Here is a 17,312-nt window from a genome sequence, read left to right as displayed (position 1 = left end):
TTAGAAATGTGCTTCTTGCAGCTTAACCATCCGTCGCTTTCTGACAAAGAAATCAAAATGACCTCCATAAGAATCAGAAACAAAGAATCAAACCCCATCAACTTCTCTGGAAAAGACCCAATATTAAAATTATATTTCAAGAAAGCTATTTATTTTTGATTGATTCCTACAGTTGGATACATTTTAAATCAATAAAAAGATTTCAAAGGACTTCAGTGGACTTTGGAGCTCTCTTGTTTTGTATTAAAAGAGTAATAAATGTCATAAGTTAGTGGCATATATTAGAATCAGTGGTGAGCTGAGTCAGGTGACAGTTTTCGCTCCTGAAGTGTGTACAACCACTTCTGCATCCGCCTTTTTCCACTTTTTTTTTTACCTTCCTGAAATAAAAAATTTTTGCTGAACTGGTCCAGTGGTGATATGGACACATGGACACAGGTGACTGTGGAACAGCATATTTTTACACTGCTACTAAATGATGTTAACAAAGCATACTAAAGTCACACAACTTAGCTCAGATCACTTTCACTGTAGCTAAACTTGACTGCATGAACTTGTATTTTTTGTGATACGTCAGAGGGAGTGGGTTTCACTCAGCTGACATTTCTGATTCCAGCAAACTTTTGTCACTACAGCAGATGTCTGTATTCAGTGCCTGTAAAATATGGCCCTTCATTAACTCCTCAGAAGGCACCCAGACCACACACTGAAATAAATTATTAGTTAGCACCTACCAACATCTGACATTTCGGGAATGCTGGCATTGTAAACATCCTTTGTAAACATTGGTTCATTATCATTGATATCATGGATCTTAATGATGAACTCAGATTCTGGTTCCACTGGTCTTCCAGTCCTTCTGTTTATAGCCTGGGCACGGAGTATGTATACAGGCTTTTCTTCCCTGTCTAGTCTCTTTGTGGCCTGGATGTCACCAGTATTTTCATTGATAATGAAGAGGTCTCCTGCTCCATCTCCAGAAAGGATGTACTTAAGTGATCCATCTCCTTTATCCTGGTCTGAGTGCAGCTGGTGGTGAAACAGGAATAATAATAAAAAATTAAAAAAAAAAGGAAAATAAATACTTGGGACACAATTTTAGATACTTTTACTGATATCATGATACATGTTTTACTATTATTAATACCCAGGTAAAAGTCTGTACCCTGCTTTTGGGAAATGAGATGATACCACAGTAGTAGTGAATTGGTAGAGTTGTGTCTTGATGTCAGAATTGAAATGGGCTACAGTATTATAAGAAATTGACTGAGGAAAACCCATGAATTGAAGTGGCAGATCACTTTCCCAAGCTAGGCATATATCAATCAGTTCTAAATGCTAGCAATGCAGGTGGAATCCTAAGATTATGTAGGACAAAGAAATCCTACAGTGAGAAAACAGTGGATTTGGAAATTGCAGTAAGCAAAGACTTAAAAAGTGGCCAGTTCAGCCACTTTTTGAGTTTAAATTCGGGGTGCTCAGCTCTTACGCCCCATGTATATTATGTAATAGAGTTCACAACATATTAAATACGTACACATATAGCAGATAAATACATGCATTCACAGATGTGGCAAACTAAGAACAGAGGCAGGCAAGCATGCTAGTTCACTACAGCACTGGCAGTTGCCCTATCCAAACGGAGAAGGACCAAGCTGAAACATGGTGGGGCAGAAAGAAGGCAATGATGGTAATTAGCATACAAAGCCCAGACTGTCATATTTTTTCCCCAGGATATTTCTATGTCTCTTGAAATGCTGCCTAGCACACACACAAGGTATGAATCATTAAGTCATTAAGTCATGCTCTCCTGGCTGTTCCTTTGATAAAGGCTTATTTATCCCCCAGCTTTAAAATCAAAGCTAATCAATTACAGGTATTTTTGTTGTTATTTTAGACAAAGTAAAAATTAGAAAATTAAACATTTAAATGACTTCTAAAATCTGGGCATAAGTTATGAAATTTATGGGGGAAAAAAGAATCTATTAGGTAGCAGGTGCCTAGAAATTGTTGATTTCATAGAAAAGACATGTTAATGAGTGAGGAAAACTGGACTTTCTCATCCAGCTCTTTGCTTCTCTTTGCTTGTATACAGGTTAGAAAAAAACTACCTAGGTGGCTGCACGGCAAAGTACTTAACATTGTTCGATGGCATACTTTGTAAAAGAGAAAGATTTGTAGGCTGAAAGAATATAGAAAATCTTCACACAGACTTTACCAGTGGCTGGCTATGCCTCTACCATGCTGGAAGGGCAACCTCCAGCATGACCAATATGATCAATGTTTTGGGCTTCCTCCAACTTCCTGACAAGATCAGTGTTATGCTGGCAGTCTACTGGCACACACTTAGTGGCACAGTGTGCTTATGTCTATGGTCTCTGAAGGAAGCATGCTCTGTGCAATAAGTCTGCCTTGAGGAGCAAAACTCTTTGTCACCACACATACCAAAAGTGTCCAATAATACAAAATATCAGAACCATAGCATGGTTAATTGTTAGTAGACATGCTGAGGCACTCTTCTTAATTTTCTCCCTCAGGCATATAATGGGTATTCCATGTGATTTTGCTCAGAGCCCTTTCTCTTGATAATAAGAGTGCCATTAAGGAGCTTGTATGCAGCATTTTTCATAAGCTGATTTCAAAACCCTTCACAAAAGCAGTTAACACCATTTGCTCTGTTTCTTGGATAACGAAGCATAGAAACTTGAAGTTTCTCAGAAGGCTAGTCTTGGAATTTGAAATAGAAATCATGCCTCCTGTGTCCAGTTCAGTTGGCAAAACACTCTGCCATAGTGCTTAGAGGAATTATATGATTTACTAGATACAACCTCAAACTCTGACAAGTATCTATTAGATCTGCCTGTTAAGAAGTCAGAAGAGTAGACTACTGTGGGAAGTAATTTCAATAGGTTATTTAAGCATAATTTTCCTCAAAGGCAACATGCAACAAAAAAAAGTGTGAAAAGAATTTTGCCTTTGAAACTGTGTATATTTTTTTGATTGTTTCATATCAAAAAGTCTACTTTTATTTGCCTTGAAAGCCTCTTTAAATTTGTATGTATCATACTGAGACAAAACCAGTCCTCAGTAAAAGACTACCATTAATTCATCTGAATTATGGTATAGTGCTGTTTTGAGACTTGTTGCAGGCTTAACTCCCAAACTCTTTTTTATCATCATTTTAATTCAACCTGATTCCAATGAACAAGGTAGTAAAAAAAGTCAAGCTAGAAGAGGTGCTGGAACCACTGGGTACTGTCTTCCATAATATCCTTTACCTAGCCCAGGTCACCGAAAGAGGTAAAAATTGAAATTTGTGCGATATTTTCAAGCCAATTTTTAATGAAATTTCTGTTCCCCCTCCACAATTAATTCACTTGTGTAAGATCGACTGTGACTTTAGACATGACAAAGTGTATCTCTGTGTAATGACTCATCAATAATGAGAATGAGGTGATCTTCATCAATTTCTCTCTCTAGCCCTTTAGCAAAGCACTAACATTTGGAAAGAAATGTTCCCTAGGAAAAAATCCTTTCCAACTTCAATACCTTTAGTTTTACAGGCTTCCTAAGACATAAAAGAACAAACCAAGTTCTCAGTAAGTCAGGCTGTATATGGATTATTTACTGTGAAAGGAGGGTCATGTCCTACATACTAGTGTATATTACATAGAGATAAGTCTGGCTCAGTGCCTGCTCTTCAAACCAGCTGGGAGTTTATAGGGTGTCACCATGTGAGGCCTCAAGAACCTGGTTTACAAAGGGTCTGAAAAGGTCTGATTACAGTCTCTTTGATTTCAGTAAACTAGGGTAGTTCTCTAACTGCGCATCATGGGGTTTCTGAGGGATAGACCTACATTACAACTTCAACTACTTACTTAGTAACTATGCCAAAATATTTTGGATTTTGTTCCCTTATTTACAGGAAAAAAAATGGCTTTTCATATTAGAAAAAATAAGCAAGATTTCTAGGAAAGTTTCTCATAGACGATATAACTGTAATATTCACATGAGAGGAAAATATCCCCCAATATTATACATTATTTTAGATTATGTTATCTGTCTTTGACTGCTTGGTAGAGGCGTTTTATCCAGGCAAAGATAACAATCTATTCTATTTTTCCTTAAGTGTCAGTTTAACTTAGAAGCAGTATTTTGTTTGTGTGACCTATAGGAAGGGGGAAATTTCTATTGTATATCTGTTAAAAAAAAAAAAAGGGGAATAAAATTAAAAGAGAAACAAATGGCACAAGTTGAGGTCCAAAGAAGGGCTTAGATGTGACATGCACTTAAAAATGCAATTGATGGTTTTGTATAGAAAACACCACTTTTAGGTTATGAGGATGAAATAAATGGTAATAACAACTCCCCAAATTCCTTTTAAGCTGTTTTGCGTTACTCAGACTTCTTTGCAAAGAAAGTTTGCTGTGATGAGGTATTGACCTGGTTTGAGCAATAGCAGTCATTTTTTCTCCTTCTTGGTAGCTGGTGCAGTGCTGTGTTTTGACTTTCGGGCTGAGAACATTTGCTGATAGCAAGTATGTTTTGAGTTACTGCTCAAATGTTTGGTTTGTCCAAGGACTTTGCTGAGCCTCATGCTCTGCCAGGGAGGAGGGGAGGCCGGGAGGAAGGAGAGACAGGACACCTGACCCAGGCTAGCCAAAGAGGTATTCCATACCATAGCATGTCGTACCCAGGAGGTAACCGAGAGAAACCCGGAAGGGCTGGGACTCTGGGGTTGGAGGAGGTATCGGTCGGTGCTTGGTCGGGCAGGGTGGGGTGAGTTATGGGTCAGTGGCTAGTGAGCTGTTGTATTCTCTTCACTTGTTATTGGCTTTACCATTATTATTTGTAGTAGTAGTGGCAGTAATGATTTGTGTTATACCTTAGCTATTAAACTGTTCTTATCTCAACCCGTGGGGCTACATTCTTTGGATTCTCCTTCCTAACTCTCCGGGAGTCAGGGGAGCAAGGGGGGGAGTGAGTGAACGAGCTGTGCGGACTTGGTTTAAACCACGACAGGTATGCATATAAATTATACTGCAGATGCTTTTAGCAGGACCAATCCCTGCCAATGCAAGATTATAGCTTCACTCCGTGTGTTAACCTGTGTTGCAAAATGCTGTCCATTATCCTCTGCATAAAGTTGGTCAGACAAATGGGCCATGGCAGATAGTCATGGGATAGAATAAAACATCTGGGACATGGTACTCATGTCATATGGGCTGTATCGCATTACTATTCCTCAAGAAAAAATTACTTCATCCAAAGGTTTTTAGGACTTGATGCAAAGGTAAGGTGCTTTATTTCTTATGAACTCAGTGTTATTCAATGTCGTTCATTTTAATTGGTGGCTGAACTGAGCAATATCCCAAAGGTAAGCAAAACTGTGAAGAAGTAAGTCTATGCAATAAAAAGTAAATGCATCAGCAATTGTACTGTATTAATATTATAGTAAATTGATTCATTCAGAATCTCATCTGTACAATTCTATGAAATCACCCATCAATCACCGGCTAAGGCTGAGGATGAAAGACAAATTGAAGATTTTACTATGCCCTAGGCATAGTTTTACTCATTTTACTTTAATACCACTGTTAAGTGAACCATCTGATTTGCATTTAATGACTTACAGTCAGATAAAAACTGTTCAGCCTCTGTCTTGCTTTTGCCCCTCCCAAACTTCCTGGCCTAAAATATTCAAATATGTCTGCCTGGAACAAGGAAGGCTTCTTCATGATTCCAGGAAAAGGCATTTAAAGTGCATTCAAGACTGAAGCATTAGTTGCCTGTATTGGGCATTTTTCTTGTTGCCAGTACATAATTACCTTAAAAATAGAGTTGTTTTTCAAGTGGTTTTTAAGGTTTAGGTTGGGCTTTTTTTGTTTGTTTGTTTGTTTGATTGGTTTTGGTTTACAAATTAGCCACAATTTGGAGTAACCTCATTCTTCACAGTGTCTCTGACAGAGCCCTATTGAAGTCCCAAGGGTAATGGCAATGGGCATCTTCAGCATGACAAAAAAGAAAAGGGAAATGAAAGCAGTGCTCAAAGTATTTGTACCATAAGACTTTATTTTTTAAGATTTTTTTTATTATTATTTCCAGGGTGGATATATTTATAGCATTTGTGTTCATCTCCAATAGATAGTACTGCTTCTTTTTAAAATAAAATTCCAAGAAAATTTTTGCTCCGTTTAGTGACTCTGTGCTAAAAAGAAAATGACATCGGTTTGCACATTACGTAATAAATGTTTACGTAAATTTTGCTGAAGTTTAAGCAAAAACTTCTTCCTAGTGCACAAAAAATAACCCCAAAACACTATATATGTGTTCCATATACTTATACATATACACACACTAGATCATGTATTATCAGGGCAAATACCTACACAAATAATTTGTTTCAAGCCATAAAAGATTATTTTTATTAAAATATTTTTTAATAAAAATATATTTTATAAGGTCCACGGGGATATCTAGCAACATCAGAAATGACAGATTTCTTATGGACATGTGTACCATGTTCTTATGGCATCGATTATGCTAAACTCTATGCTTAGAGAAGAAAAGGGTGCAACAGGTTCCTATTTGAAGAAAATGTTTCTCTGTTGCTCTGATGATAAAAAAGGATCTTGTTGCCCAGATTAGATGCGATGTTCTTGTACCAACATTATTTTTCTGTTTTAAGAACTTCCTCCCACATAAATACATTAATTCTCATCCAGCAAGATAATAATTCACATGCTTTTATTTTTCTTTGCTTTGCTACCAGCCTGTATGCAGTCTTCACTTGCAAAATTGGAACTTCTGAGTCCTCAGCTGGAATCTTTTTACAAGCCCACTCTCCTGTTTTCAAGTCAAGTGGATTCCAAAAAGAGCCAGTGAAGAAGAGGCCAGCTCTGAAGGGCTGATGATGCCAGCAATTTTTCTGTAATTGCTGCATTTCAATTTGCCTTCTTTTTGTATGAATGGACACAGGTCTTTGTTAATATATATAATGATGTTAATATTCTCCTATCTCTATTAGAACTGAGAACAAACATTTGCCATATCAAACTAGCTTCTTCCTGTCTGAACCACTCAGGTTTTTCTCCTCTTGCTATTTCTAACTTATGCTTATTAATCATGTACTAGATTTCAATTTTTTTTTAATAACTCTTATTTCATAAATATTCAATTTTTCTTCCTGGGTTTATTCCTTCAGTCATAAGATCACCCTTTTTTCCCAGTAGGATATTCTGGTCAGTTATAAAAGGTAAAATTCAGTACTGATGTCAAGAATGCAAGCACTAAATCTGTAAAAAAATTAAAGAAATAGAGCACTAAACAATTACTGAGGTTATAGCAGATTGCTACGTTTTGGGCATTAGTTTCTTTAGAGCTAGTAGAAAATATAATATGTCCTATTTTTATTGTGCTTTTTTTGTCTATAAAAGTTTGCATAGCAGAACCAGAAATATTTGAAATCCTGGTACTTCAGCTGTGGAATCTTATTAATATAATAATACATTACAGATTGTGATTTATAAAAAGTCCGTATCTGCAAGCTACTTTGTTTAAGGAAACTGTCTTATCCCTGATTATATGGAGTCAGGTAGAGGAAAAAACTCAGTAAAAATTGAAATAACAATTAACAGAAAAAATTGTAAAGGATATAGGAATCTGATACATGGTCTATTAAAGTGTAAATCAAATGTTTTATTAAGATAGCTATTTCAATGTATAACAAGCAAAGGGTAAAACAGTAATACTCCATAAAGGCCACCTTTAACCTAAGCACTGTTTTTTAGCTCAAACCCTAAGGGTTTTAGACAAAAAAGCAAATAGTGAGATTTAAAGAGAAAAAGAATGCTAAAATTGCACCCACTGCAAATGGGGAAAAACCCTAGATGTCAGATAGAACTGTTCAGTAGCAGCAATATCATCTGCAAAAGAGAATGTCTTGTTATCAAGAACTACATGAGAAATTAAAAAAAAAAAAGAAAAAGAAAATGAAGAAAAAAACAGTAGGGTGATGTCCTGTCTCTTTCTGGAGAGCATCAAAATGTCAGAAAACTTTCTCATTCATTCTCAAAAGTCGCAGTGCAAATCTATTCCCTGTAAATGAATGATACGAATAGAAGCTAAGAACAGTTTTGTGCTGCTGACCAACTTCAGAAAACGAATGGACCAAAAAGCAATAAGCATATTTTAAGATTCAGAAGTAATCAGGTACTCAAAAAGGTAAACTGAGAATAAATGGTAACAGTATCTGATTTAAAACCAAACAAAGGAAGCATGTGAAATGCACAATAATCAGAATCTAGTGTGCTGGAGTGAGTGAAAAAAAAAGGAGTAAGAAATAGCCTATAAAGGGCAATGGAATAAGAATTTGCCTTTAGACAAGAGGCAAAATACTCTCACTTTGGAGCCTGCAGGCTGACACCCTCCAGGCAGACTGGAAGGCTCCTTTTATTCTCTTATTTTGTGAGGGCCATTATGTGAGGCAACATGGCTTGAGATAGAAAGCAACAACGGTCTGGTTGATGTTGTCGTCCTTGGTTTACGGAATAGGCTGTCCAAACAGTAGTCAGGAACCTGTTCTATTTTAAATGCATGAAGCTAAGAATAAACACCCATACGTCGGTGACTCACACCTTTATTACACACCCTTCAAAATCACAAATGTGTTTTCTAACCTGAAGTGCAAACATGCAGCCACAGCTAATCAGCTCTGCAAAAAAATCAATTGGAAAGTGTCAATCCTTTCAAAATAGCCTAGGGCCTATCAACTCCTTTCCCTCTTGAGTTCCCCAACTGCTACTGCTCTTCACTGTGATTAAACAGGGACAATGAACAAGAGCTTTGGTCCTGCATTGCAGTATGTCTGACTAGAAAGGTCCCTTATTCTATTCGCCCTTCTCTCTAGGAGCAGCTTGTTATCAGATCTCAATGAATATATAGCAAAGCTGCAGATTAGGTGAAGGTGCCTCCATGTTCTCCCAAGCTAACTGCTGCTCAGCTCTTCTGTGCTAATGCAGTTTTATTTGTTTCTCTTCCTATTATCTCTAAGCACAATTACTTGTAGGAATTTACAAAGTTTGCCTTTACAAAGACAAACAGGTCTTTAATTTAGAAGTCACAAGAGACCGTGCTGTCAAGTCTGATCTCTATACAAATGGGCCCTTGAATTTCATATTCTTTCATCAAACTTCTTATTTTTCTTTGAATTCCTGTATAACAGTAAGAAAGACAGTCTTCCTTTTAGACTCTAAGGAAATCAAAACAATTCTGCCTCTAAGTAATAACTTACCTCTAAAAAAAAAATCCTTAGTTGTAAATGGAATTTTCCCAGTTTTACTTACAGCAGTTCGGTTTCATTATGTCTTTGAAAGATCAAAGAGCCCTATCCAGCTAAACAGTAGTGATGGTAACAAAAGAGCATTGTGCAGACTTCTGCAATTACCCTCACAAAAGCCTGGACATCTGCTCCTTCTCTTAGGAAAGGCCAAGACATTTTAAAAAACTGTTTTATGCTTTTTTGTCCATCTATTTTAGCATCTGGCACTTGTCATACTGACTATCATCAACATTAAAACTGTGGTAGCAACAGTACCTGGTAACCATGAGGACTGCTTTTAGCTGAGGCATCAGCATTACTCACTAAAAAGCATAAAGGACATAGCCACCCCCAGACTTGTCATACCTGAGCTCAGGTACTGTGAAAACTTACATGGATAACTGAGCAGAAGATTAGGAGGGATTAAAAATTACTCTCTTACCTAGTGTATACATTTCAGCGACCAAGAATGAAAATCCAGGCCTTCGAATTCTTGAAAGCCTAAAGAGCTGTACAAGTAATTTTGTTTTAGGAGACAGACTTTCTCATCACTGCAGATTTACCACTGTAACTGAATAGATAGTCATTGGATTCAAGTGTGAGTCTTAAAGGCTAAATGGGAAAACCTGAGAAGTCATCACTAATGATTTTCTTGGTCTGAAAAACAGACTAATGAGGAGTGAAGTGTGTCTTTGACAAAATGAGGGATATGCAAGGGAAAGATAGGCTTGTAGCCACAAATGCAGGACTGACAGGTTTTAATATTGTCTCTGTCACAGTCTTCCTGTCTGATCTTAGACAGATCACTATGTGATGCTTCTACATTCTCCCTGCAGTAAAATGTGAGTTGTTAACAACATCCAGTTCTGTATGAAATGATTATAACATGATTTGAGAGCCTTGGGCGTAATTTGTTCTGTTAGTTTCTGGAAAGACTGAGGATTGTTTAACTGGAGTAAAGATTAGCAATACTGTGGCATTGCCACAGCCTGCTGGATTTAGAGGTGGAGAGGGAGACCGAGGATGGGGGAGCTACTCCCAAACCAGCTGCAATGCTAGAAAATCTAATTGCTCTCAGGTTTTTATTACTATCCACAAGCTGAAGGTTACTGTCACCACAGGTTAGCTAAAGGATAAGGTAGATGGGGGAGTTTCTTCCCTCTAGGGCTGACTGCATTAGCTCAAATAACATTCTGAGTTATCTTAAGATTTTCTGGTAAAATGAAAAGGAATGTATGTGCTTTCGTTCTTAGTGAGTAATCTGTGGAGTTAAAGAAAATTAAGTGCTTAACTTATAATTATTTTCAATTGGAAAACGATGAATCCCTAAAGGTACACATGCTTCTCAGGGAACTCTCTATGCTAAAGCCCCATTTTTCAGTGAGGATTGTGTAAGCAATTCAAGAGCACTAACTTTCATTATAGCTTTTTTCCAAAGTCAGAGTGAAATAGTTCCAGTATCTTGATACCCTTGTATATCTGTAAGACAGGTATGTACACAGGAAAAGCTACCTACAGCATAGTTAATGTACCTCTACATTTTAAGCTCACTAATTAATATATAAACTGTCTCATTTTCCTTTTTTACAAGAAAAGATACTAATTGAGCCAACAGGCCCACATGTATGTTTCGTCTTTTATAAATTATGCAGGGAAAAGGAACACATCATATGAGGTTTTTTTGTGTACCCAGCAATTTTATGGCAGAACACTTTTGTGGGTTTGATATAAATATTTTTTTATTTATTTTGAAGGTCTTCAGCTGACTATAATGGGACTTCTGTCCTCTACTGCATTACTCAGCCATAAAGGGAACTCACCCATCAGTAGATGACAGCAGGTATTCTACTGAGATTAGGAGAAAACATTTTTTTTCAGAAAAGAGTCCATTCAACAAACATGCACTTCTATAATTAATAATTTATTTTAGTATATGTCCCGTAATCTCTATACTGCATGATGCACATGTTTAGTGAAATCAGTCTGTATTACATGCCCAGCTTTGATTACTTTTGATTTCTCAGGGAATTTACCTGGCGACAGTTGCTTACGTTTTCATCACTGAAAAAGTGTTTTCTTTGACTTATGAACTTTTAAAAATGCCTCAAAATTACATGGTAGGGAAGTACAGCACCTAAAATAAGGTATATGAAAAAATAAATTTTTAATTTTGTGAAAACCTCAATTTTTCTGTGGGGGTAGAGAAGAACATATCTTAAAGATGAACTAGGAAAAAACAAAACAAAACAACAACAACAACAACAAAAAACTCCTTGGCCTAATATCCAGAAATGTTTTTAGTGGGATATAGTTGAATAAAACATCAGGCTTCTTCAGCAAGTAACAGCTTCTGACTACTCCCTGATGGATGCACTTGAAAGCAAATGCTCATTCTTTCCTTACTGACAAAGGTGACCCTTTGATATTCTGAGCAGTTGATGCTGACAATCAAATCCTGAAATATATGTATGAATTTTATATGCTATATAAGAGTGTGTGTGGCAAGCAGGAAAGTAGGGGGATGGAGAAAGGAGGATACAGACAAATGATCACCCATATTCAGTTTTAACAGAATATGTAAGTTAAGTTAAGAAGATTTAACAGAATTAATAAGATTTAACAAGAAGGAAATTAATCTATATCCACAGGTTTAGTTGAGTCTTTAATTTATTGGAAGCCTAGATCATATAGTTCTACATTTCAGAAGCTGGGGAAAGGAAAATATTTCCATGTTGTCATGTCCACAATTTTGTTTCTAAACAAAATTTGTGTTGCGTCAACATACAACTAACTGTATGAGGCAGCAGCTACAATCTAAAAAACCTGCACGTTTAAATCTCAACAGGACCCTCCTGAGGAAGGCTGCATACCTAAGAATATATTTACAGGAAACCTTAGCCAAGGCTGCCGCCTTCTTTCAAATGAGTATTCCTCAAAGTGTCTGAGTCAGGATGCGAAGGGATAGCTCACATGACTTGAATACTGCAACAGAAGGATGCAGGCCCTTTAGAAAGTCCAGTCCAGAAACACAAGGAGGTGGATTAACAAAAGATCAGCTCAGGTAGACAGAACTTAGCTTTGAAAGAGCTGACAAATCAGTCTAGAGCTTGTGGATGAGGAGAGACCAACATAAGGCATCAAAGTAGGCATCTGCTACAGATTGCCAGCTCAAAGAGATGAAGTACATAAAGCCTTCTTGAGACAGATGGAGGAAACCCTCAGATTGCAGGTTATGTATCTGTGGGAGACTTCAATCATTCTGATTTTAGCTGGAAGGGCAATATGTCTGTGTGCAAGCAGCGCAGGTTTCTGCAGAATGTCACGACAATTTCTTGACCCAGCTGATTGATGAGTTGACCAGAGGATGCATTATGTTGGAACCATTACTCACGAATAACGAAGAACTGCTCAGGGACATGAAAGTGCAATTTGCCCGGAGGCTGTAAAGATCCTTAAGCCCAGCAGAAAATTCTGGTGAAGCATTATCCACAGCAGATAAAACCCAATTAATTAGGAGCCTTTTAAGTAACCTGGAGGAAGTCAGTTCTGTAGGACAGTACTGGATGCATCTAAGAATGGTGATGAAATGTTTTCCTTCTATAATGCCTGAAAAGTGATAGTCATTGGATAAGTTTCATAAATTCTGAAAATAAGGAAAGCCACACCTATTCTAAAGATGGACAAGAAGAAGGATCTGTGGGAACTAGACACTGGCCAGCTATATCTCAGTTCCAGAGAAAGTTATAAAGCAAATCTACTTGGAAGCTCAATCCAGATAGATGAAGGAAAAAAAAACCCAAAAACTAACACTGAACAACAAACATGGATTTAGTAGTGGAAATTTATGCTTAACTAATCTGATTGCCTGCTGGCACTGGTGAAAAAGTAGAGAGTAGTGGATACTGTTTTACTTTTGCAAGACCTTTAACACAGTCTCCCATAGTAACCTGACAGACAAATCAGTGAGATATCGATCGGGAAAATGTCCAGTAAGGTGGGTGGAAAATTGGCTGAATAGCTAAGCTCAGAGGACTGTGATCTGTGGTATCAAGTCTCACTGGTGGCTGATTACTAACAATGTTCCTCAGGGTTGATACTGGGGGGTTAATACTGCTTAGTGTCTTTATTAATGACTCAACTGATAGAATTTATCCTCAGAAGTTTGGCAAATCATAACAAATAGAGATTGCTTGGGTGAAGTGCTCTCAATATTGAACAGGTAGAACTGCTACATGGAGGGACCTCAACAGCTTGGAGAAATGGACTAATGGAAACCTCATGAAGTTCAGCATGTAAAGTCATGCATCTATGCTGGAATAATCCCTTGCAACAGCACAGGCTGGATAGAAAACAGTTTTGCAGTGAAGTATCAGAGCATACCAGTAGACAAAAATTGAACCTGAATCAGCAGTGCATCCTTGCTTGGAAGAAGGCCAACTTTTTTGTTTTAGCAAAACTGTAGCCTGTTGGTTGAAGGAATTGTTCATCCTCCATTCAGAGTTTGAGAGAATACAACTGGAGTACTGCACCTAGTTTTGCCTCTCCTCTGTACTGGAAAGCCATTAACATACAGCAGTGAGTTTACAGAAGGGTCACTGAGAAGGTGAGGGGAGGCTAGAACATGATGTAAAAGGAGAGGAGAGGGAAAGGGGTTTGTTTATAATTTAAAAGAGAAGGCTTATTGTTCTTTGCACTTACCTAATGGAAGGGCGTATAAAAAGGCAGAGCTAGAGAAGGTAATGGATGAGAGGCAATAGACACAAGTTGCAATGAGGGAAATTCTGATTAAATATTAGGAGGAAAAAAGAAAAGAAAGGACAGATGGTTAAGCACTGAGAAGTGACCAGAGAAGTCGTAAAATCCACATCCTTGGACATACACAAAGCTTGATCAGACACTGCCCTGAGCAGCCTGCTATAATTGGACCTACTTTAGGATGGGGTTAGACCAAGTAGCCTCTAGCAGTTTCTTACAGCCTTAATTATCCTGTGATTCTATCTGGCAGCAATGATATTCAGTCCTAGGTTTCAGATCCAACACTGCCTGCCTAGATATGTGGGCTCATTTTGACTGGAGAGCCTGTAATTCTTTTGGTGAGAATACTTGTGTCTGTGCTCTCCCAACTATATCATACATTATATTCATGAAAGAAAGGAATCCTCTCTGAAGCAGACAAAATTGGTGGGATCCCCTCAGTCTAAACAACCTAAATGGATTTTTTTTTCTAAAATATTTTCTGTAGGTAAAATAATATATATTTGCATGAAATGGGTTTATTAGGTGAGTGCAATATATCCTGCCAGGCTGTGTTACTTGGAAGTACCACGAGATTCAAGCTTATATCAGTTCAAGATTACCTTGAATATACATGCAAGTGTGTTCCTCTACAGGGCACTAACTCTTTGCCCACAACCCCCTTGGCAGTTGTTATCCCCTATGTGTACAGGACATTTTGTGAGGAATTTTAGCAACTGCGAACAGCATTAATTCTGCTTTAAGCAACTGGCCTGAAGAGTGTAAAACCACAGAAAAAGCATGGAGTGGAAAGAAACTACAAATGCTCTGACACCTCAGTTTGCATGCCCTTTAAATCTCTGCCTGATTAACTTGATTGCAAGAGTTGCTATGTAGGAGAAAGCATGTCACAGAGTCAGAGGTGCACTTGTGCTGTTTGGTTCTGTCTTTTAGAGAGAATTTAACCTTCCATTAATAATAACATGATGCTAAACACAGAAGTTATACAATAACGGCTTAACTTGATACTGCTTTCCAACATGAAGATATAGTATGGGCAAAGCTGACAAACATGCTGAAGATGATCATTATATAAGCCTGTATGGGAAAGTAAAACCATCTTTGTTCCAATAGACATCTAATGGTGAAATACCGCTCAATGCTTCTCAAAGAGACAAAGTAAGAAATAGTGCCAGACAGACAACATTCCTATACAGAGAGGCCATTCCAGCTGAGCTGTTTTGGAACCCCACTCTGTAGGAACTGGCATATACAAGAAGGGGATAGAACAACTGAATGATATGTCTCCAAAATAAACAACTCTGAAAACAGTGGGAATGATAGCTCTAGCATAAACATTTGCTGATTTGTTTTTTCCTTTCTCCTTTAATGTATGTTTTTAACTCCTAGCTCACTCAGTGTTTTTATTTCTTAACAACCTTTACTGGTTTGGGTTTGTTTTTTTTGTTTCTATTTATTTATTTATTTTTGCTTGTTTGGTTTTTGTGTTTTTTTTTTTGCCAGATTTTTTTCTTTAATGTGACGTTAGAAGAGAGAAAAAGGATTAGTATTTTTCCTTTCTCCGTTCCTTTCAGAGGATGATTCTTCCCTTTCCTTCATCTTCCATCTCAGACTTTCATGATAACTACAAGCTTCACTGAATCCTGAAGTACTTGAAAGTGCATGTTGACGTTTGTTTCACCCCGTTAATGGTGAAAGCAAGCCACAGTCTGCATTAGCGCATATAGATCAACAGTAGGTATTCACATCACAACACATTTTCAGTTTGTGTTTTGAAATGTTACACTCACTGGCCACAGCTCTCAACATGCTGCTGCCCCACTGTGAACCTATGCTCACCAGTGAGGGAAACAGCAGTGAAAGAAAAAAGTCCCACTTAATAAAGAGATTTCTCTAAGCTTTATTGTTTAATATTTTTGGTGAGCCAACAGTAAACAATAAATGGTGGAGTGACAATGGTTCTTTGTCTTGAGCCTGACAGAGAGATTTATATTTTTTTTAGCTGTTGCTAGCCTGCAAGTTCTATATTCATGATGTTGCAGCTTTATAGTGAGGACTTCACTGTGCTATACAAACCAGAAAGAAAATGGTAATCACAGCTCCAAAGACCAGTTATCTAAACATCCCAAAATAAAGCATGAACTTTACCTGCAGTATCTCCTTGGAAAGGAAGATTAATGTGTTCAGCTGTTTTTCTATAGCTAGAAGCCTAGAAGCAAGCAATTCAGGAAGACATGCGGATTGCTAACAAGAGGATTGCTAACAGGATGATCTGTGAGAAAAGTAGCCCAGAATGTAAGCACTGGTACAAGACGATCGTTGACGTAAGAAAAAAAAAAGTTCTGGGCACAAAAATAAAAAATAAGAATTAACAGAAATATTGTCTTGAGGGTCCCAGGATTTGCCTAGTTTACCCTAGTTTCTCTAGGTAGACTGCGAAGAAGGTGAGGAGGTCATGTGCCATTACACTGTAAGTGCCATAATGTGGTATGTTTGAAACAGATGGTTGTAAGGCTCTTATATTGTGTAATATATTTGGATACAAGGATGATGCCAAGTAGGTTCACAATTATGATGATCATAAACATTAACCATGCTATATTTCCTGCCTTTTCATTTTCTGAATAACATTCTTGCCCATCCCACCCATTTCTCATATCTCCTTTCTTAGCTCTCCTATGACACTTTAAAATCTGCAGGCTGTTTCTGGACTGTCATCCTGGGCCTCTAACCTCTCAACTGTCCCTCATTTCAGTTATCTCTATTCCACAGAGACCAACTGACTGTGCAGAGAACTTCTATCAGTGCCAGTAAATCTTTCAAAGAGGAATAGAAGACAAGTGTGTGTATGTGTGTGCAATTCAATATAGGAATGAAGGGCGCTTGGGAAAGTCAAGTGATGGAACATAAAATATGACTGATGGATGAGGAACAAAGGAAGTGCAGATGCATCCCAGCATTTGTTCTATCTTTTAAGAGAATGAAAAGTGTTCAGCCTATTGAAGCGGGAGGCAAGTGACCTAATCATTTAAAGGGGGAAGAGAAAGAAGGGGTAAGAACTCTGATTTTTTAATTTTTAATTTTTTTTTAATCTCAGTTTAGAAATTTCTTACTTTCAGCTGTGTATAAGGTCATTTAACCTCTCCATCCATCAGTTTCCTCATGTGTAAAAGGCTATAGTCTTAATGCTTCTTTTACCACAGAGATAAATATGGCATTGCAATTAACTAATATTGGT

At 37.5% G+C, this 17,312-nt stretch overlaps 1 protein-coding gene across 1 annotated transcript in view; it reads right to left on the bottom strand.

Moving 5' to 3' along the window:
• Nucleotides 1–17,312, bottom strand: part of LOC101874935 (cadherin-6) — a 99,194-nt gene that overhangs the window by 22,384 nt on the left and 59,498 nt on the right. The window contains exon 3 of the mRNA XM_005149945.3: nt 735–1,029. Coding sequence (XP_005150002.1) covers nt 735–1,029 — 295 coding nt within the window. The remainder of the gene's footprint in view (nt 1–734; nt 1,030–17,312) is intronic.

The sequence above is a fragment of the Melopsittacus undulatus genome, chromosome 1 (genome assembly GCF_012275295.1).
Source record: "Melopsittacus undulatus isolate bMelUnd1 chromosome 1, bMelUnd1.mat.Z, whole genome shotgun sequence".
Taxonomy (NCBI): Eukaryota; Metazoa; Chordata; class Aves; order Psittaciformes; family Psittaculidae; genus Melopsittacus; species Melopsittacus undulatus.
Note: the sequence above shows the minus strand (reverse complement) of the source record. Positions and strands in the feature narration are given on the sequence as shown.